Source organism: Oncorhynchus nerka, linkage group LG2, assembly GCF_034236695.1.
Source record: "Oncorhynchus nerka isolate Pitt River linkage group LG2, Oner_Uvic_2.0, whole genome shotgun sequence".
In the NCBI taxonomy this organism is placed as follows: domain Eukaryota; kingdom Metazoa; phylum Chordata; class Actinopteri; order Salmoniformes; family Salmonidae; genus Oncorhynchus; species Oncorhynchus nerka.
In genome coordinates this window covers 45,994,464-46,017,612 of record NC_088397.1, presented here as the reverse complement: position 1 = coordinate 46,017,612, position 23,149 = coordinate 45,994,464, and the positions used below count along the sequence as shown (strand labels likewise).

At 43.0% G+C, this 23,149-nt stretch overlaps 1 protein-coding gene across 3 annotated transcripts; it reads right to left on the bottom strand.

Annotated features, from left to right (window-relative positions):
* Window positions 1-4,883: 4,883 nt before the first annotated feature.
* On the bottom strand, window positions 4,884-22,934 carry LOC115136003 (suppressor of tumorigenicity 7 protein-like). 3 transcript variants are annotated; one of them, XM_029671316.2, is made up of 15 exons: window positions 22,495-22,895; window positions 21,832-21,914; window positions 21,417-21,576; window positions 21,111-21,165; window positions 20,841-20,980; window positions 20,592-20,670; window positions 20,349-20,437; window positions 20,135-20,235; window positions 19,300-19,414; window positions 18,953-19,025; window positions 18,568-18,670; window positions 11,689-11,839; window positions 11,433-11,525; window positions 11,160-11,299; window positions 4,884-6,910 (listed from the first exon to the last, which is right to left on the bottom strand). In XM_029671316.2, the coding sequence occupies exons 1-15, from the start codon at window positions 22,700-22,702 to the stop codon at window positions 6,815-6,817; spliced, it is 1,686 nt and encodes a 561-aa protein (XP_029527176.1). In that variant the 5' UTR covers window positions 22,703-22,895; the 3' UTR covers window positions 4,884-6,814. The 3 variants fall into 3 exon arrangements, with proteins under 3 accessions (XP_029527176.1, XP_029527185.1, XP_029527193.1); XM_029671325.2 differs by having other exon boundaries at window positions 20,865-20,980; window positions 22,495-22,892; XM_029671333.2 differs by lacking the exons at window positions 4,884-6,910; window positions 11,160-11,299 and having other exon boundaries at window positions 11,437-11,525; window positions 11,651-11,839; window positions 22,495-22,934.
* Between the last annotated feature and the right edge of the window lie 215 nt (window positions 22,935-23,149).

The following is a 23,149-nucleotide window of genomic DNA, read 5'->3' as shown; positions in this document are numbered from 1 at the left end:
GTGTATCTTCATAGTGGGACCGATGAGAGTGTTTTGTCCCTGCTGTTGTTGTCATTGCCCCTGAGTCTGAGGAACATTCACCAGCAGTTTGTTGGGTTCAAGCACAAACATCATCATTAGTAACTTTCACAAACTCCTGGAGCTAATACAACTTCAATAAGTGGCCAACTTTCTCAGCCTCAAATTGCACGTATAAATGTAAATATTACAGTTGAACAACCCCTAGTCTAGTGTTAGGACATGGACTCTCTCTTTCACAGTGTTTGGGAAAGGGAACATTGAGTGGGCCATAATGTCAAAGCTGGTTCGCATCCTACCACCAAATAGAGCGAAACAGTTAGGGCATATAATATAGGCGGGTCTTTCTATAAACTAGGGTACGTACCAGTGAGCATTTCTGGAGCTGTTACAAAGGCATTCATAATTATTTGATTTTTTTCATCATGTGAATACATTACGATATAAAAGGGGAACATACAGGACCAGTCAAAAGTGTGGACACACCTACTCATTCAAGGGTTTTTCTTTATTTGTACTCTTTTCTTCATTGTATAAAAACTGTGAACACATCAAAACTATGAAATAACACATATGGAATCATGTAGTAACCAAAATGGTGTGAAACAAATCAAAATACATTTTATATTTAAGATTTTTCAAGGAAGCCACCCTTTGCCTTGATGACAGCTTTGCACACTCTTGGTATTCTCTCAACCAGCTTCATGAGGTAATCACCTGGAATGCATTTCAATTAACAGGTGTGCCTTGTTAAAAGTTCATTTGTGGCATTTCTTTCCTTAATGCGTTTGAGCTAATCCGTTGTGTTGTAACAAGGTAGGGGTGGTATACAGAAGACTTGGTAAAATACCAAGTCCATATTATGGCAAGAACAGCTCAAATAAATAAAGAGAAACAACAGCCCATCATTACTTTAAGACATGGTCAGTCAATCCGGAAAACTTCAAGAACTTTGAAAGTTTCTTCAAGTGCAGTCGCAAAAAACATCAAGCGCTGTGATGAAACTGGCTCTCATGAGGACCGCTAAAGGAAAGGAAGACCCAGAGTTACCTCTGCTGCAGAGGATAAGTTCATTAGAGTTACCAGCCTCAGAAATTGCAGCCCAGTTCAAGTAATAGACACATCTCAACATTAACTGTTCAGAGGAGACTGTGTGAATCAGGCCTTCATGGACAAATTGCTGCAAAGAAAACACTACTAAAGGGCACCAATAAGAAGAAGAGACTTGCTTGGGCCAAGTAACACGAGCAATGGTGGAAATCTGTCATCCGTTCACGCAGAGAAGGTGAACAGATGATCTCCGCATGTGTGGTTCCCAGCGTGAAGCATGGAGGAGGAGGTGTGATGGTGCTTTGCTGGTGACACTGTCAGTGATTTATTTAGAATTCAAGGCACACTTAACCAGCATGGCTACCAGAGCATTCTGCAGCGATATGCCATCCCATCTGGTTTGCGCTTAGTGGGACTATCATTTGTTTTTCAACAGGACAATGACCCAACACACCTCCAGGCTGTGTAAGGGCTATTTAAGCAAGAAGGAGAGTGATGCACTCCATAAATAGCCCTATAGATGACCTAGCCTTCACAATCACCCAACCTCAACCAAATTGAGATGGTTTGGGATGAGTTGGACAGCAGAGTGAAGGAAAAGCAGCAAACAAGTGCTCAGCATATGTGGGAACTACTTAAAAACTGTTCCAGGTGAAGCTGGTTGAGAGAATGCCAAGAGTGTGCCAAGCTGTCACCAAGACAAAGGGTGGCTACTTTGAAGAATATCAAATCTCAAATAAATTTTTATTTGTTGAACACTTTTTTGGTTACTACATGACTCCATATGTTATTTCATAGTTTTGATAGCATCACTATTATTCTACAATGTAGAAAATAGTAAAAATAAAGAGAAACACTTGAATACGTAGGTGTGTCCAAAAGTTTGACTGGTACTGTTGATGCATTCAATATAATTAATGAGTTGAATCAGAACCTAGTTGTTAAATCCCTTTCTCATGCTTGGAGTCTTCACAGATTTGGCAAAACTCATGTGATAAAAAAACACTACCTTTCTCTCCTTAGATTTATGATACTGTTGTTTGTTTTTATATCATATACTAAGCATTTAACAATTTAATTACACATTGACTTTGGCCCTGTGAAATTCCTGGATATTGCTGTCAGGATCCTTTTTTAGTGTGGAGATCTCGGAAGTGTACTGTAACCTCCTAACATTTGTGTTACCGTGTGAAAACAGCTTTCATTGGCACATATATCCAAAATAATGCAAAGTCCAATGCTTCAAACAGAAAGTGTAACTTTAATATTGATACTGTCATTAATGGGGTTCTTCAGTAATTATGCATAATAGTTGTTTGATACGAGTTTGATGTCTAGCTGTTTAGTTCCATGGGGACATTATTGCACAACATCAGCTGATTCAGGAAATGATTTTTCTGTGATAAAGAGCTTGTGTGTTACTGCACGCAATTTAACAACAGCCAAAGTGGCCAAAGTGCGGGAATTAATGTTGATCTCGAGGATTGACAGAACATTTTGGTGACTATGTTGTTGCAGTGGTCAAGATAATTAGCCTACTTGGTGGACAGAGCAATCGGGAACATGAAAACGGCTTATTTATTCATTTTTGAATAGAAACCGAAGAAAAAAAATTACTTGTTTTTTTCCAATTTTTGCATATTAAACCAAAACACAACTTTATATTTCAATGTTCAAATGAGGGTGGGGTTAAATGAGGAATGCCTGGTCAATCGCAATTGTAAATGAGAACTTGTTCTCAACTTGCTTACCTGGTTAAATAAAGGTGAAATAAAATAAAAATAAAGTGCACAGCCTACTCTTCCTGTCCTTTCAGAGACCATTATAACTTCATCCTATGAATCCAAGTCATTCATTGATTAATACATAGCTGCCCATAATATTCCACAGTGCCAAGATAAGGTAAGACTTCTCAATTTCTGCATAACATTTAGTGTGTAGTGTCTTATCAATGAACTCTTGTTAATGCAAATGATTATCTTATTAAATAATAAAATACAGCCAAAACAACCGTATCTATTGATAGACTAGAGATCAAATCATATCAAATCAACGTTTATTTGCCACGTCTGCCAAATACAACAGGTGTAGACCTTACAGTGAAATGCTTACTTATAGGTGAACAATAGATAAGTAAAGTAATAAAAACAACAGTAAAAAAAATAAAAATAACAGTAGCGAGGCTATATATAGTAGTGAAGCTAAATACAGGCACCGGTTAGTCAGGCTGTTTGAGGTAGTATGTACATGTAGGTATACAGACTTGCACAGGGGTTATGCCCCAGCTATAGTTAGTCAGCGGTTTCACATCTAACTAGCTGGAATGAAGCAAGGGTATGAATAGTAGACATATAAATATATCCTTTGACTGTTTTACAGCAGGTCTTCACCTACCCAGACCTGTCTGATAAGCCTGATTAGGGTGCCGTGGATGTGTCCAGCTTAGACCTTACTGTGAAATGCTTACTTTACAAGCCTTTAACCTAACAATGCAGTTTTAAGAAAATATGACTAAAATAAACTAAAGTTACAAATTAAAAAAGTAACAATAAAATAACAATAATGAGGCTATAACGACCGAGTCAATTTGTGGGGGTACAGATTATTCGAGATAATATGTACTGTACATGTAGGTAGGGGTAGAGTGACTATGAATAGATAATAAACAGCGAGTTGCAGCAGTGTGAGTGTCGAGTTTGAGAAAGAGACGCCTCACAAGTCCTAAACTGGCAGCTTCATTAAATAGTACCCACAAAACACCACTCTCAACGTCAATAGTGAAGAGGCGACACAATTGATGTTGAGACTGGTGTTTTGCGGGTACTATTTAATGAAGCTTCCAGTTTAGGACTTGTGAGGCGTCTCTTTCTCAAACTCGATGGAATGTTGTCCTCCTCGGATAAACTTGGATTAGCTAACACAACGTGCAATCGGAACACAGGAGTGATGGTTGCTGATAACGGGCCTCTGTACGCCTATGTAGTAGATATTCCATTCAAAATCATCTATTTCCAGCTACAATAGTCATTTACAACATTAACAATGTCTACACTGTATTTAAAAAAAAAAACAAGGACATCTCTAAGTGACCCCAAACTTTTGAATGGTAGTGTAGGTGTTCCTTTTATCCAGGTGGGAAAGGGCAGTGTGGAGTGTAATTGAGATTGCGTCATCTGTGGATCTGTTGGGGCGGTATGCTTATTGGAGTGGGTCTAGGGTGATGTCTAAGAATGGGATGTCTAGTTTTAACACACACACTCAGCTTGAAGAGTTTAGTGATTATAATGCTTTTATCATTGGTTATTGTTATTATTATTATTGTTAATGATTATGTTGACAGAACCTATTGTATTATATTTTTAAATGGAATGATTACATCAACTATTAAAAAACGATAGAAACGCTGTTGTTTATCCTTTTCATTCCCCTGGAAGGTTTAGCATGGCTATAAATGATGGAGAAGTTGTCTAAAGCACAAACAGACCTAGTTACTAGGCATGACAAAGAAACACGCAGTGTCCATGTTTCATATGACATTTTGAAAGACATGTAGATGCTTTGTTGTTACTAGGAGTTACGATCTCATTGTGTCCATCTAGACTCTTATTCCTGTAACTACACAAGAGAAGCTGCAAGAAAATCACATTTAAATGCATATCAAACCTTTCAGAAAATGTGACCTCGATGCCACACATTGGCCCCCCGTTATAGAAAGACCCAGGTAGTCTGGACTTGTTGTGCATGTATGTTCTCTGTCTAGGTAAACCATAGAGCCTCCTAGGCCCACATTCCCAAGACATAATCGTAAAAACAAATTCCATCTTGAATCGTTTTTATTTTTGGGGGATTTGTTCACAATGTACAAGAGAAATTCAAACACAAAACACATTAAAATGACATTCAATAACCAATTTATTGTGAGCTATCCAACTCATCATATGGTAGTTAGGTCAAATATTATGACTTCTGTCTTCAGCATTTCACCATGTTACTCAAATATAATCCAACAGTATGGAATTAAAATAGTGCACAGTAAGTACACCCAGATAGTGCACAGTATAGCCGGGTAGGAATGTTGATGGCTTTGACACACATGTTGAATGTAAGCAAACCAATTATTAGTGCTGCTCAAGCAATGTGTGATAATTGACCGTGATGCCAACACACCACCAGCAACCAATAAACGGTCAGCTCTCACTGCTGCCATGACTCATGATTGGGTTAATGTACACTCAAACGAATAACGCAGTTGAAGGAATTAGCAAATGAATGAGCATGTTCTGAAACCACTGGTCCTCCCCGGTGAATAAGGCACTGTATGCCCGCAACGTTGGTTCAATACAATAAATATCTGGCAGTATCGTGGGCAATGTCTTTCCATTTCATCAAGCCGATTATTTCCAATCTGTCTGTTGAGCCAGTGAGGCACTTCATGCTATTCAAGTCTTGCCACAATATATTGGCTATTGACTAGTCTTAGATCATGGTTCAGAGTATTTTCTGATGAGGATAAAGTGAGATCATACAGTACTTCAAACAAATAGTGTCTTGTTTTGATTGCTATTGATCCATAACCAGTGCTTGACTTGAACTGAAATAGGTGCCGGTACTCATTTTGGGTGCCGGTACTGTTTATATGTAAGTGCAGGAGCTCCACAATACTTTTGAGCTAATATTTTATAAAGAGGAACAGGAGCTCAAGAAGTAGGACATGCCGGTGCCGGTACCCAGCTCCGGTGAGCTCCTGCCCAAGTTAAACACTGCCCATAACACCTGAGCAATACGAGTGGCCTCCAACTCATAGAGGAGAAACTAGAAATGCAGCTTTCCGTTACGTAATTGGCTGTGAGTGATGCCCATGCCGTGACCAGTCAATATCCCATTTACATTTTCATGCAACGTCTGAGGGGCTAGAGTGATATAATACTGAGGTGGCATGCCATAGCAACAACTGGCAAAACGTTGCAGGCGTTATATACACCACAGACAGGGTGAGGCAGTAAATCAAGGACTCACAAACTCTGACCCCATAGGAAAACTTTGTACCATAAAGGTTATGCTTTATTTATTTATTTTTACCCATCTCAACTGGCATTTTGACACACATACTTTGTTCTAGTGAACAGAAATGTGTCTGTACATAACTGTGATCCTGGAAAACAGGCCTTCTAGTACCGTTTCTCCTCTTCTTTACCTCTCTCTCGCTCCTGTTGCACCAGCTAACAGAGGCAATACATTTGGCCAAATATTATCAACCGCAAATAGAACAGAGTAGGAACTGTAGTGTTAGATTTCAGAATGATGAAACGTGAACCGTCACTGCAGTCCAAAAAAAATAAAAATAAAATTGTGTGCTCATTTAGAATCATTCATTTGTTGTTTCACTTATTGTTTCGGCACTTCATCTAAGAGAGAATGGCCCAATTTCAAGGCCAGACTTGGGAGTAAACTGTGGGTTGAAATACTCTCAATTTACCATTCTGTGTTACTCAAAGTAACTTCAAGTTCATATAATAATGATAATAATAAAAAAATGAATGACTGTGTGAATATCTGGTAAACGTTTACTGAAAAAAAAAGAAATCTGTCTCATGATACAAGACTTCGCCAACAGAATCATTCCCAAAGTGTGTGTAAATGCTGAAGACAGGAGAGCAAACATTTCTGTCTATAGTTTTGAAGTGTTGCTGTCTGAGGAGTGTGTTTGTGTATGTGGTGTGTGCGTGCGTGTGTGTGTGTGATGGGGTCAGATTCGAGTCAGCTGATGCCAAAAACTGGACGGCATGAAGCTCTCCATCTTGTCAGCGAAGAAACCCAGGGGTGCGAATAGGGTGCTGAAGAACTGAGGAACGAAAGAAACAAAGATATTTCAATACACTGCTTTCAATAGCCTACACAAGGGGGACTCAACTCCTACCCTACGAGGTCCGGAGACGGCTGGTTTTCTGTACTACCTGATAATTAATTGCAAACACCTGGCATCCCAGGTCTAAAATCCATCCCTGATTAGAGGGGGACAATGGAAAAGAAATGCAGCGGAACTGGCTTTGAGGTCTTAGAGTTCAGTTTGAGGGGCCTACACCATCCCAAATCATACCACACAGCTCTATCTTTGTACATGTATATCTTTACAAGCTCAGTCACAACAATAACACAATTGCACATGTGCTATAACTATATTTCTTACAATGCCATGACATGGCATTGGCCTACTGGGGGGGTGGCTATCCCAACACGATATAACTGATGAACAGAAATGAACACACTTTCATTTTGAATTCTGACAACTGCTATTCCCCTGTATTCAACAAACTACACAGACTGCTGTGGAGTACGGTGAAATCAAACGGGAGATGACAGGCACTGGCCTGGCGCGTTGTACTGAGGGGGCATGTTAGAATGTACCCTTCATCTAGGGTTGAATACCAACGCTTGCATCACTACTACACCCTAGGGATCCAAGGTCTAATTCTATAAAACGCTCTCCCAAAACAAATAAGCAAGGAGAGAGGAGACCCATAAACCCTTGTTGAGGCCTCCATGTCCAGCTTAACCAATTGAAATTGGCCCGCGGTCGCATATCTGAAAAAATGTTTCAACCCCAATAGTTAAATCCACCATAAACAACACTTGAATGTGTTTATGAAGCAATACGTTTGCGAGGTGAACAGATGGTTGTGACAGGATAGGGGAAGCAAGGCCACAGCATTTTGCTCTAGTATCTGGAACCATGGCCAACGCTTAAGCATGCAATGCCATGGGTCTCTCTCCCCCAATGCGTTGAGTCTCAACCGACAGCGATGACACTGCCCAACGTGACAGACAGAGGCGAGTCCTCATGCCTAGTGCAACAACAGGAATGGAAAATATTTTGAAAACAAACGATATTAGCCCAATTGATCAAGGTTTTTTTCCAAATTCAGGTCTGCTAAGTGGAAAGTTATTGAGTGTGGTCTTCACACATTATTTTGTTGAAAGGTATTTTGTCCAACTATTTGCTTGTGTTTATAAAAACAAGCCTTTAGGTAAACATTTCAATAATCACAAGTCTACAGACACGTCCACCCAGAACAAACAGCGTGCAGTGATCATGAGTCAGATGTGTCAGTGTTTAAAAACACCCAGTCAAATAAGATACACTATATATACAAAAGTATGTGGATACGCCTTCAAATTAGTGGATTTGGCTGTTTCAGCCACACCAGTTGCTGACAGGTGTATACAATTGAGCACACAGTCATGTAATCTCCATAGACAAACATTGGCAGTAGCATGGCCTTACTGAAGAGCTCAGTGACTTTCAACGTGGTACCGTCATAGGATGCCACCTTTCCAACAAATCAATTCGTCAAATTCCTGTCCTGTTAGGGCTGTCCTGGTCAACTGTAAGTGCGGTTATTGTGAAGTGGAAACGTATAGGAGCAACAACGGTTCAGCAGCAAAGTGGTAGGCCACACAAGCTCACAGAACAGGACCGTTGAGAGCTGAAGCGTGTAGCGCGTAAAAATTGTCTGTCCTCGGTTGCAACACTCACTACCGAGTTCCAAACTGTCTCTGGAACCAACTTCAGCACAAGAACTGTTGTCAGGAACGTCATGAAATGGGTTTCCATGGCCGAGCAGCCGCACACAAGCCTAAGATCACCATGTGCAATGCCAAGCGTTGGCTGGAGTGGTGTAAAGTTCGTCGCCATTGGATTCTGGAGCAGTGGAAACACTTTCTCTGGAGTGATGAATCACACTTCACCATCTTGCAGTCCGACGGATGAATCTGGGTTTGACGGATGCCAGGAGAACGCTACCTGCCCCAATGCATAGTGCCAACTGTAAAGTTTGGTGGAGGAGGAATAATGGTCTGGTTGCTGTTTTTCATGGTTCGGGCTAGGCCCCTTAACGCTACAGCATACAATGACATTCCAGCTTTGTGGCAACAGTTTGGGGAAGGCCCTTTCCCGTTTCAGCATGACAATGCCCCGGTGCATAAAGGGAGGTCCATACGGAAATGGTTGGTCGAGATCACTGTGGAATAACATGACTGGCCTGCACAGAGCCCTGACCAACTCCATTTTAATGCCCATGCTTTTGGAATGAGATGTTTGACGAGCAGGTGTTCACATCCTTCTGGTCATGTAGTGTATATAAAAAATAAACGCTCTCTCGTCATACCACTCAGTCACCTACTTCTGAAGACTTTGAAAACAACATCCATCCTCCATAAAATGGAGTGAGTTACAAAGCACACTTTGAATTAGGTTAGACCTAGCCCTACTGACACCAGTGAGCCACAGAATAGGTAACCTAATAAAAGCTGGTTGAGGACAGACATGTAGTAGGGCTGGGAGTAGATAAAGAGGAAGTGTGTGGGGGGGTCACCCCCACTGTCCTGTTTCAGGCCGGGGATCTTTTTTATCCTCTTCAGCAGAAATCTCATTTTTTCCTCAGAGAACGGTGTGGGCCTGGGCCGTTCCCCTCCCTCCAGCCTCCGAGGCTTTCATGGAGTGCCTCTATCTGGCCCTTACACAAACCAGGCTCTCCACTGCGCTGTAAAAGTGTTATCTAGAGGCAGTCTTTCCCATAACAAAAGTGTGAGTGCCAGGCGGTCTCTGCGGACTTGTTTTTGCCCAGGCTAATGGCCCTGCTCTGCTGTGTAAAGTGAGAGCTAATAAACAGGGCCACCGTAAACAGAGGATTAGCGTGAGAGAGGGCCTAGCCAAACAGGCTAAAAACAGAAACACTGACAGTCTGCCACACTGTCTTATAAATAAACAAGGGACTAAATCACATACATCAAACCCAATGCTTAAACCCTGGAACTAATGCGCATGCTGTAAGCCTATGTTGGATTGTGTTATCAGCTGCTGGCTTACGCTCTTTCGGCCCCCATATATTCCCATAATGTGCGGGAAAAGGGGCTCTGTGAAATGGGCTATGGGGGCAATTGGACTGCAGTTCTTTACTTTTGATGTTTAACAGGCACGGTGCATTAGGCAACTGAGCCTGGGTTGGAAAACAGCCCTTTGAGAAGGACTGCGTGGAGGTGTTAACCTGTTCTGGTAGTGACAGGCACACTCTATCATCCTAAACCTTAACCTCCACATTCCCTGGAGACCCTCCTGACAGGGTGCGGCTCTGTGGAAAACCGGCGTCATCAAAGCAAGTTTCCTCTTCAGGTCTGCTATAGTAGCCAAGTATGGTGCTGCTGAGCGAAGGTGTTGCTCGCTTGTTCTCAACCTACATTTCCGGCTTTCTCAAGAGACTTGGAACTGGGAAGTGAGACGACGCAAGACTAGCCTGTTCTGGTTGAGAAAGGCCCACGTCACTTATCTAGTCTGAAATAAATCACTAGAGGTGGCCCTCTTAGCTGTTGCTCTGTGGATAATCTTCAAGTGCTGCTATCCAATACATGAGTGTACTACGAACTACCTGGCTGGGACAAGGCTTAGGTGGAGATGCTGATTTTGCGCCAAGTCATACAGTACAGTACTCTAGGAATCTACTCAGACAACAGGATATGGTTAAGCTAGATTTCATTCTCACATCGTGGAGGCAAAAACAACTCTATTAAATAATACAATATTAAATCCTAAGAGATTCTGGCTGTATTGCTCTAGCGCTGTGCTGTGAAAGACACAGGAGCCACATACAAAAATCAGACCCAGGCATCCCATGAGCCTCGTTGTTGACAGAGGTGAGAGTCATCGACTACACAAGAGCACAACTGGGTCAGAGTACATGAGAATAATAACACGCATACAACATGTCTTAAGAATTTAATCGTTCCCATTAAAACGCTTCTAAATTTAAAACAGACCCAGGTCGATATCAGCAAATCACTCTAGGTTAATGGTATTTTCTATACTAGGATTTGTAAATGCCACACCTCTGCAACTCCCGAGAAGGGTGATCACAAAGCAGAGAAATACCACATCCAGATTCCATTTATATATTGACAACTTTGTTTTGTTTCCTAGCCCAAATGACCATCAAGTATTCATTCAGCGAATGTAACATGAAAAGCCATGTGAAGCGGTCCATAGTAAATATTACCCCCAACATCCAAAACGATCAGTGGAAGAGAATTGTACGACTTACTGCTTTGGCAAAGACGCCCATGAGCTCAGGAAACTGGTGTGTGAGCATGGCCAGCATGGCAGTGAACGAACAAAGGCCCGCTGTGAAGAGGATGAAGAAGGGAAGCTCTTTCTTTGGGTACACAGACACCTCGTGGAAGGCTGCAGAAGAGAACGAGAGGGGGGGGGGGGGGACAGAGAGAGAGGAGAAGAGAGAGATAGCGGCACATATTATCATCAGAATTGACCATTGCATTGAATATACTGTATAGTAGTGACTTGTCCTACTACTTACAGGGCAGCAGTTCCCGATCTGCTGTTTCTGTGCACCCAGGGTAGGGGTAAAACAGGTGACCCTTCTCTAGAGGGTAGGGAATTATCCGAAAAGCTTCAGGGGCAGGAGAGAAATGCAGAACAACACATCAAGCATGTACATGCATAGATTTTAAATGTCAACTCTTTTTTTTAATGAGAGTACTGCCAGAAATGCAATGAATTAATTCATCAACCTACTAATTAATCAAACAATCAATCAATGTCCCAGTACGTACTGCCTTCCCAGGTGCAGTGCAGCAGGTTTAAGGCTCCCTCGGCCCTCTTCCAGTGCTGCAGGTGAAAGAAGGCGTAGGCCACCGCCTCGCTGTCCCCCCTCTTCAGGATGTGCTCTGGAGGCAGGATCAGACTCTTCATCTCTAATAAATACTACAGACAGAGAGGCAGACAGGAGACAACGCCATTACAGTACATTACAGGTACAAAGGCGTTGGCATAGTTCAGCAGCAGACGCTCTTATCCAGGGTGGCTTACAACCGGCGCGAGGTAAACAACCGCATTTCGCAATAACAGTCGCAATCTGCTAAATTTGTGCTGTTCAGCAGAGAGAAGTGTGAATGTGAGTGCAAGGAAGACAAGGGCAGTGTAGTTCATTTATTTGAATGGGAATTAGTCAGCACTTCATCCATATCCTGTTGAGCAATAATTCCCTAGGCTAAGGCTATCTGACCGATAGACTGAAATATACTTTTCCTCGTGAGGCATTTGTTGAGGGCCCTTGTTTTGCAATTGTTCAAGTGGGGGAAATCTAAAGCCTCTCTCTTCTCTTTTACTGTTAGTTTCAGAGTGTAAACTCCCCTTGTGAGTTCCTCCCACTGAGTCAGGCTATGCTGTGTGGTGCTGCCGACTTTCCTCCGTGTCTGGACTGTGTGTGTGTGTGTGTGTGGCGGCGTGGCAGTGGCGCTAATCCCCTCTGAACTGGTCCCCTGGGCTGTGGGGCCAGCAGGGACCGTTGGGGTTGGGCCTTCTGGATTCCCAGGCAGCCTGCTTCACAGGACTATGGGTCTTAGACTGACACTTTGGGAAGGTTACCCTAAAGCTAATCCTGTTTAATCTCCCCCATGGTCACAGGCTCAGCCAGCCAGCCAGCCCAGTGCATAGCAGCCCAGAGCCACCCTGCTTGCCCAGGAGGCTGCACCCAGGGCCTCTGCACTGCTCTCCTCTTCCCTCAGGGACAGTTAGCTGGTGTGTTAGCTGGCTGGCTACAGTGTGTCTGCATGAATATGATGCTGATTGGTTATGCGTGGATAACGGTCTGTGAGTTTCACGTTTTTGAGATTGAGTGTCTAGCACTTTTTAAAGACGTTTTCAGCGCACTCCACTCCTCTCTGCAGTGATTTATTTGAGTTGCAGTCGTTCAATGGCGTGCGCGACTTTCATGTCCTCGCCAAATTTGAGACTTTTACGCCAGTCAGCACTTAGGCTTACTGTATAGATCAGGGCTCTCCCACCCTGTCCCTGGAGAGCTACACTTCTGTAGGTTTACGCTCCAACCCCAGTTGTAACTAGCCTGATTCAGCTTTTCAACCAGCTAATTATTAGAATCGGGTGTGCAAGATTAGGGTTGGAGCGAAAACCTACGCGGTAGGTCTCCGGGAGCAGGGTTGGAGAGGCCTGCTATATAGATGCTGAGCATACTTCATTCTGTTAGGAGCAGCACTTTTAACCAGGTATACCAGTGTGTTTAATAAGGGTAGAGGTGATGGTTACCAAAGCATTTGACTGGCAGCTGTCCTTCCTGGCATGCCCTGGCATAAGAGTGGGTAACACCTCGGCCCTCTGCGCTGCCTCCCTCCTCCGTACCCCCCCCCCCCCTTCACCAGTCGCCTCTTTGATGAAGGGATCGAGTTTCATTGACGTTCCTCTTTTATCTTGGAACACTCATACGCCGGAGCATAACTCATAAGCCTCCCTCTGATTTTAATCTTCGGCATTTAGCACAATGGAACAAGTCGACGACATCCAGCCGTCGTCTCATTGGCTCACGGTGCTGTTGAAGGATAGGTGACCTCTGAGGCCGTCTGTCATGTTAGGTCACCCGAAGGTAGCGGCGGACTGAACTGGACGGATGCTGGAGGATGATATTGACCCGAGAAACTGATCTAAAAAAAAAATTAAAAAAAAAAGGTAAATTTTGTATCGTTCCTTCCAATGATTAAGGTTAGGAACTGGTGAAGGTGAGCTGACGCTAGAGCTGTGCCAAGGCACTTCTTACTGCCGACCGTCTCCTCCAGTGCAGTGTTGGATCACCCTTGACCTAAGTCAAGCCTCCATCCACCTGAATTCTGAACAAGGCCGAGGAGGCCATCGCCACAACATAGGCTACCAGGCACAAAGCAGCACACTCCAAATGCGCGAGGAAGTGTTAACCACAGGAGTGTGCCAAATATAAAACACATTCAGGTGTCCTTAACACTGGACCAGCCATACAGGCTTCCCTCTGTCCGGTTTCTCAACCATTCTACTGTTCCTTGGAGAGAGAGAGAGAGAGAGAGAGGGAGAGCGAGACTGATTGGGACAGACAAGAAAAAAGTGGCGAGCAGAGCGGTTAAGAGGTTGAGCACTGAAACAGCTGGGTGTGTGGAGCATTTAGTGCAGTCTGCTCATGTGATGTAGCGTGATGTCCATATATAATCCCCTCAGGCCTGCTGCGATGCTGGCCCTAACACTCCCCACGCCTGACCTCCCAGAATGCCCATAAATCTTGCCTTCATTACACCACTCTTCCAAGGCTGCCTGGTGGGGGCTGGCTGGTGGACTGACTGACTGCTGAGGGGTCACGTTGCCGAGGCCGGTGGGAGGAATCGGGGGGGTCTCGCTCGTTGATTGAAGCAGGGGAATGCGGGGAAGCTGCTGGGAATGGAAGCCCACCCACAACAGAGCCAGAGCAGCTCGCTCCAGTCCAGTGAACAACTGGTATCTGTGTGTGAACACTGGCTGCTGGGCAGAAAACAGCCCACGCCAGGCATGCCTCGGGCTCTACGGCTACAGGTGCACTCACTGACCATTTAGACAGACAAGGACAGGGGTCCCTTGTGAAAGAGATACACACCGGATCTTGATAAGATCTCAAATGGGACTCACCTTGATCAATAAATAAATAAATAAAGACAAGTCTGACACAAATCATTTAGACCAGGAAATAATCCTGCTGCATAATCTCAAAAGCTTTGACTATAAGAAGACCAAAGCACCCAACCCTATAGCGGATTCAATGAATTGACTTGACACGGTGAGGCTGAAAGAACCTGCTTCACTCCCGCACTCAATGCGGGAGTGACACAACTCTTTTAAAAGTCGCCACGTTAAGTCAGTCGCAGCCATCTATTTCCTGTGTTTGAGGGGTGCAAAATCCACCGGTCACTTCAATATCACTGGATTGACTGCTTTCATTTGACTCCTGCGAACCTTTCATACCTCTTGATTGAGCCTGTACTTTTCCCCCCCGTTAAAGGTACGAGTGCAGAAATGTTTGTAATGGCCTGTCAAACGCACGCTGGTAATGGCGTCTATAATAACGCTAAAGCGTCATCTGGGATTCAACGCATCGTTTCGATACTTGCGTCACAAGAAAGAGAATATTTTTTTTTTTTGATGAGTGTTGATTTTTTTGGTGGAATTTAAAAAAAGTAATAATTTAATACAGATTTTTACAAATTAGACACGCTGAAATGAAACAAGTACCTAAAATGAACACTTGCGATTATCGTGACATTATGTCTACTCTCGCAAACAATGTTTGTTTAGATAGGTGTAACCTAGAGCCAAGTGTGGTGATTTCTAATCTAGGATATCCTGCTATTGACACACTTGTTGAATTACGCAAAAGAAAGTGACAACAACAGTAATTAAATTAGGCAGTCTAGACAGCACAGGTGAGTGCAGGTAGGCATAGACAGCACAGGTAGGCATAGACAGGGCATGTTTTTGCAGCCCTGTTCCATCCCGTTATGTTAATGTATTCACTTATGAAAATACACCCATTGTGTTTATGCAAATGAGGCATCTCATTTGATTTACTTTAAGAAAAAATATATACCTGATACCATTAGAAAATATACAGTATCATCAGAAAGTATTCATACCCCATGGCTTACTCCACATTTTGTTGCGTTACAGCCTGAACTCAAAATAGATGAAATAAAAACTATTCTCATCCATCTACACACAATACCGCATGAAAGTGAAAACATGTTTTTAGAAATGTTAGCAAATGTATTAAATGTAATGAAATACAGATATGTATATAAGTATTCAGAGCATTGAGCCAATATATGTTACATTCATCTTTGCCATAGATTTTCAAGACGATTTACGTCCAAACTGTAACTAGGCCAATCAGGAACATTAAATGTCGTCTTGGTAAGCAACACCAGTGTATATTTGGCCTTGTGTTTTATGTTATTGTCCTGCTGAATGTTGACTTGTCTGGTGGAAAGCAGACAACCAGGTTTTAATCTAGGATTTTCTGTTTATTTTAATCCTGAAAAACTCCCTAGTCCACTCCTTGCCGGTGACAAGCATACTCATAACATGACGCAGCCTCCACCATGCTTGAAAATATGAAAAGTGGTACTCAGTGATGTGGTGTGTTGGATTTTCCCCAAACGTAACGGTTTGTATCAGAACAAAGTTAATTTCTATGCCACATTTTTTTACAATTTATTTTAGTGCTTTATTGCAAACAGGATGCATGTTTTGGAATATTTTTTATTCTGTACAGGCTTATTTTCACTCAGGCATTTAGGTTAGTATTGTTGAGTAACTACAATGGTGTTGATCCATACTCAGTTTTTTCACTACCATTAAACTCTTAACTATTTAAAGTTACAACTGGCCGTGAGCGGTTTCTTTCCTCTCCGGCAACGGAGTTAGGAAGGACACCAGTATGTTTGTAGGGACTGGTTATATTGATACACCATCCAAAGTGTAATTAATAACTTCACCATTCTCAAAGGGATATTCAATGCCTGCTTTTTTTTCTTCCCCTTTACCCATCTACCAATAGGTGCCCTTCTTTGTGAAGCATTGGACAACCTCCCTGGTCTATGCGTTTGAAATTCACTGCTTGACTGAGGGACCTTACAGATAATTGTATATATATGTGGGGTACAGAGATGAGGTAATCATTCAAAAAGGATATGTTAAACACTACCCATGCAACTTATTATGTGACTTGTTAAGCACATTTTTACTCCTGAACTGATTTAGGCTTGCCATAACAAAAGGGGTTGAATTGGGGGTTGAATTGACTCAAGACATTTCAGCTTTTCATTTTTTATTAATTTGTAAAAATGTCTAACATCATTCCACTTTGACATTATGGTGTAGGCCAGTGACACAACATCTAAATTGAATCACAACAAAATGTAGAAAAAGTCAAGGGGTGTGAATACTTTCTGAAGGCATTGTGTATATATATATATAAGTGCATTCTAAGAAAAACACGTGACATATGACAATACATGTTATACCTGAATTCCCACCAAAATCCCTGAACTCCATTCATTTATGCGTCAGTAAAATGTTTTATGTGCTATAATTCAGTCGATATCTGACGGATTTGAACAATTCTAAAAGGTTTGGAGTGTCCCGTCTGCCTGTCTACTATGAGACGTGAACCCTGGGAGGGAGAAGATCTTCTTCAATGGGACAGAGACAGACGGAGAGAACATATTAGTCTCTCCCAGCTCAACGGTCTAGAGCAGGGGTATTCAACTCTACCCTACGAGGTCCGGAGCTTGCTGGTTTTTGGTTCTACCTGATAATTCATTGCACACACCTGGTGTCCCAGGTCTAAATCAGTCCTTGATTAGAGGGGGACAGTGGATAAAAATGCAGTGGAATTGGCTTTGTGGTTCAGAGTTTAGTTAGAAGGGTAACACCAGTTGAAAGCAGAGGTGCTGTAGATGTGCACTATCTCTGGGATCACTACTTTATAGTCTGACCCGCCCTGTTTGTCAGTGCCATGGAAGGGGAATGAGAGGGGGCAAAGGGGGGCTGAGAAGGGAGCAGAGAGGGGGGCAGCAATGCCCCTGGGGCGAGGTGGGGGACAGGGAGACACTCAGGATGAGGGCCCTTACATCAAAGCCTGGATCAAAGCACTGAGTTTCCCCCTCGCTGCCTGTGACTGCCACACATCGCAGCTCACACACACACACACACACACACACACATTTGCTGTAGGGAGGCTGCGACCTCTGTGTATGTGAGTGAGTGTGAGAGAGAGAGAGAGAGAGAGTGTGTGTGGGGGATTGTGTGTTTTACTATAGGACATCCAAGCCTAATCCCTGTGGGAAGAGATGTGCAGGAATTGTTTCTGTCTGTCTACTGCAGGGGACACATCAAGGCCCCTTGTTGTCACCCAGACCAGAGTACAGCCCAGTCATGTCCATGATCAACGAGGTTACACCTCAGGTTCCTGTTCAGTAGGTAAAAAATATTTTGAAACGGGGGATGTACTATCTGATCTTATGCAGTAAAAATATAGATTTGTATTTTCTGTTGCAAAAGATTTTGCTACAGTATGCCCTACTGAACACGATCCAGATCTCACCAGGAACTCTTCATAGTCAACTGATAGATAGCTAATGGAATAATAATTAGGCTTATAGTTTTACCTTTGGAAAAATCCACTAAGTGCAGGGCACCGTGTTCTACTGTGCTACAGAGAGAGTGAGTAGTGGCTCACAGGCCCAGTCCTGACTACAGCAGCTACATTTACGATGCAGTGCAATACTGACACCAGCTGGCTGGTCTAGGTCCTTACAAGTACTAAAGTCAGCACAGTTCTGGTAGAGACATTGATGCTCTCTGCTGCCATCACCCCAGAAGAGAATGGAGTACAGCAAAATAACTAAATAGCCATCACCTGTGTTTGTAGAAAAATGACAGAATTTGCTCAAATAAAGCTAACGGAAAAAACATACAAATTCATATCAGTTGTTGCATTTCCCCCACTAATTGTTCAGGTTCGGACTTGGATAGGGTACGCTAAGCTGATTCTAGATATGTACCTTTCTTGCAATTAATGGTCAAGGTTAGGATTTGGAGAGCATAAGCTTATCCTAGATCTGTGGCTGAAGGTCTCGACTGACCTTTGGCACATGTGGGTTGAACTCCACAGCTCTGTGTATAGCCTCCACAGCGTTCATCTCTGCAGTGCTCAGGCCCCGCCGGGATGCTGCCTCAGGAGAAAACCTGGGACGTATGGAGAGATAGAGAGACAGAGTGAAAGACACACCCATGTTAAGACAGAAGTACTACTGCACTTCAGTCATAAAAAGAGAGTTGGACGTCCCACAAAAAAGTATTGATTGTTAGTAGACAGAATTCCCCCGTGCTACTCGTCTATAAAAACAGATGCATCCTTGTCAAGTATAGATCATGCAATATACTGTTTTTGTACATCTTATAATTTTTTTACAATAATGGTTACTAACGGATCTTAAAAATCTAAATTTCCCCCACGGGGACACTTACTTCTCTGATACAGCCCGTGCTTTCAGCAGTGCAGACGTGTAGCATATAGTAGCTGACTTTGGCAAGCTGATGTCTACAACGAGAACACATGATGGTTATTTCACTTTAAGCTCAAACTAGGAGTCTGGAAATCATGAACACAGAGGACTGGTTCAAAGTCATTGTCGTTTGTTGGCTTGAACCCTGTTTTTCCCTCACGTGGTCCTACGGGGTTCAGTTGGTAGCATGGGGCTTTCAACGCCAGGATTGTGGGTTTGATTAACGCTGGGCCCACTAATCTGAAAAAATTTACACACTCATTACTGTCGCCTTGGATAAAAACATTGGCTACATGCCATATAGCTTACCGTCATATTTGGCAAGGACTGCTTGTACGTCAGCGTAAGCCTGCAGCTCCAGTAACGCCTCTAGGAGATTTTCATGTATATTCAACATTCCCAACAGTGGGAATTCTTTCATTAACTGGGAAAAAGTAAGGAACAGTAAGTGAGAGAAGGAATCATAAAGTGTCCTGACTAACCAGTATTAAAAGGTGCATAGAAGAGGACTAAAGACAGGACAATAAAAATCACAGCCTCCAGGTCCACATTACTTCTGTTTGTTCTATCCTCTAAACAGCGACTAATACCAGGGCTGCGTTCAGTATGACAAAACAGTGTAACACGATGAATTCAACGGAAATGGTACTGTACTGAAAGACCGGTTGAAAAGCGTTGTGATTATGGTGGCCCAGAGGGCGATTATGAATGGTGTGCTGCAGGAATTTTGTGATTTCAGATGGTCACACCCTTATTGATCCGGCCACACCCCGCCAACATGGGAGCAAAAACATACCACAAAGGCTGTTTAAGAACGATGCAAACCGTCACGCAATGTAGCAAACGTTGAAGCGAACTGAATGCATCCCAGGTAAGTGAACTCTCCCTCTAGCCAATCAATGGCATCAATCAATAAAAATAAATCTTACATACACCAGATAGGTACAGTGAAATGTGTTGTTTTTAAAGGGTCGCTCGAGGGAACAGACAGATTTTTCACCTTGTCGGCTTGGGTATTTCAACCAGCAACCTTTTGGTTCCTGTCTCAATGCTATAACTGCTAGGTTACCTGCATAAACAGCCATAATGCAGAACTCAAGGCCCTGATTTTAACACCCCTGGTCAAGGAAATGGCAACACTCACATCTCTCATCATTTTCACTGCCTCCTTGATGCGTCCCAGCTTGCGTGCACACATGGCCAGTCTGCGTTTGATATACACCAGCAAGTTGATGTCTTTGCCAGCTATGCAAGAGAGGCAATGTATTGCATTTAATTACAAAAATCCCATCCCCGACTAATGATTTCAAAAGGCCTGAGGCTTGTGATTTGGTCCTGTACTCTCTGTTCTCTCTTACCACTCCGCAGGGCTTGTTTGAACAGCCGCTCAGCCTCTGTGATGGTGGTAGCTTCCTCCTCAGCCAGGAGCACATAGGCAGCAGCACACCTAAAAACCACAGGGAAGACACTTGCTTTGCTTTCTACTTCTACTAGAATACACCTACTTGTTTGGCCTAAATAAGACTTCATTTTGGATTTCCCGAAATGAGCGTGCAAGGTCTTCGAACCGCAACCGAAACTGTCATGGCGGTAGAACTCACTCGTGGTTCATCTCTATGGCCTGATAAGCTGCTCTGATCCGGGCTTGGGGATTTCTCTCCCTCCAGGCCTTCTGCATAACTGTAAGAGAACAGAAAAATAACAAAATAATGAACGTAGTGCCTAGACATGGATCCAGAAGACTGTCCGCAGGCCAATAAGGCCCAAAGCAGTCTTTTTTTTTACAAAGAATTAAGGATTCTATTCCTTCCCAGAAATGTAAACTTGGGCTTTCATATGTCATAATATACCAGTTGAAAAGCTTAGATTCAAACCAGTATCTTCAGTCTTGAGTTGCTGAGTGTCGCCAGTGAAGAAGGTCTGGTGGTCTTGAGCAGACAGGTTCATATCGTAGTAGGTCAAAGGCTCTTTTCCAGTCACCCATGTGTACCTTTAGAGGGGTACAAAATAAAGAGTGTCAGGGGCAAATTATTTATAAATAGCTATTTACCTTTAGATAGAAGGCCAGTGTAGCTAAAACTCAGGATGAGTGACATCCTGTGGTGGGGGATGTACGTTACCTGCTGTATTCTGCTCCTCTGAATAGATTTAAAGGATTCCTCCAAACTTTACACTCTGCAAAAGACAAGTGTCATTACAGTGATGGCCTTGCAAACCTGAGTCACATATTCACTGGCCACCAAATGGAAGAAAAATGGACTGAAACAGTGAGAGAGCACCTGAACTTGTCCAATCAGAAATGCTCATTTTTTTGTTGTCCATTGCAAAATGCTTTGCTGCGGTTTGCTACAGTGTGCTGTGCACTAATTACTACGACCCAGGTCTTTGGTCTGTTTGGGGAACCATACTATAGGTGAAATGTTTACCTGAGACACTGGGTCTAGGCTCAGCCTCTCCGTTGACTGAGGAGAACAGGCCAGTGGTCGTGCTGCTCTCCACCCCACCTAGGAGAGGCCGAAGATGGCTAACAGACACCTGCTCAATGAACGAGGTCCCATACTTACGAAAGTACCACCACTCAAATATCTGCAAGCAGGGGATTGGGCCAGTCATACAGAGAGCAATGTACCAGTATACACATCTTCTTGACAATGAAATTGATTGCCATTTATTTGAATCGTATCATTGTGCACTAGCTAAGTGTACAACACATCTAGGTTCCCTTTGGTGTTGGTATTTGAATTGCACATTTGCAAATGTGGAGTGTCCAATCTACAACCAGGGCTAACTATATTCACCAACCCCCATGCAGTGAATAACCCTGTGATCTTCACAACTCACCAAGATTAGGCCAGAGATGAGAGAGGATGTTCCAGTGAGTGCCACATAGAATTTAGGGGTCAGTGTATTCAAGAATACAGATGCTGAAACAACAGGTATGTTAGATCAAATGCATAACACACAAATTGATGACACTGCACAAGCCTGACTGAATAGTATGACTGGGATTCAGATATAACACTGAACGTAAATTAGAGGCTGATAATGCAGAGCCTACTACAGACAGAGCCTGTGCTGGGTCCGTGTAGCTAGCTAGCGAGGTTGAAGTAGCCAATTGGTGAAGAAGCCCATTGGTGAAGAGAGATATAGCTAGTTAGCTATGTCTCTAGCGAATAGCCACACTGACTAAGAAACTCATGCAATTCTAGCAACCACTATGCATTGCTAGTTTGAATGATGTAAACTAGCGATCTAGCTAGCAGGTTAGTTGTTATGCATAAGCATAACAGTAAACGTTAGTTAGGTGTTTAATAGCTGTCTAATATTTAATTTAAAAAACAAACTGAGATGCTGGCTATGGAACTGTCAAACTTTCACTTCATCCACTGTCTCTCGATGTATATTTGTTAGCTAGCAGGCTGGTTACATTAGCTAACTAGCTAGCTTGCCCATTCTTTGATGGCTCTGCATTACAGCTAACGTTACTTTAGCTAGCTAACTCACCTGAGGTAAGAGTGTCCTGCAGTTTCAAGGGGCTTCGCAGAACATATATCATAGTTAAGACCATGGCAAACCAAACTGCACATATGTATGTCCATGACCAGGACAGCCATGATTTTAATTTCTCTGTAAATCCAATAGATTGAGGATTACTGCTGGTGGCGTCCTCCATGTTTTTACCGGATGGCTGTGCTGTAAACAGAGGAATCATGTGCCAGTGGCACCAAAGATTTGTTAACAGTAACCCAAGAAAAATCAGAGCCTGTTGTTTCCAATGGGAGCAAATTAATCATATTGGCCCGAACAAACAAGGAGGTGGGCAGAGCCAAGCACGAGATAGCGAGCTCCTATTGGCCTGTTCTAACATTAATTTGCATATTTTCGTTAGGGAACGCCTAGTCTGTGAAATGCGCGTATGCAATAACACAATTCGCCCTCGCACTCCATCTAAAACAACGCATTTTGTTTTTACTTTGGAAAAGCCTAAAGTCTACAAAACGCAGTCCACCATGTTTTTTACAGATTCTAGTTTTGGAAACAGAAAACTGTATGGAGATCAAAATGTTTCATCGATGAGAAATTTTTCAGAATTTCGGACAAAATCCAACTCGCTCCATCTTCTCCCACTGCCGGCCACTGGGCTTCCTCTCATCGCCAT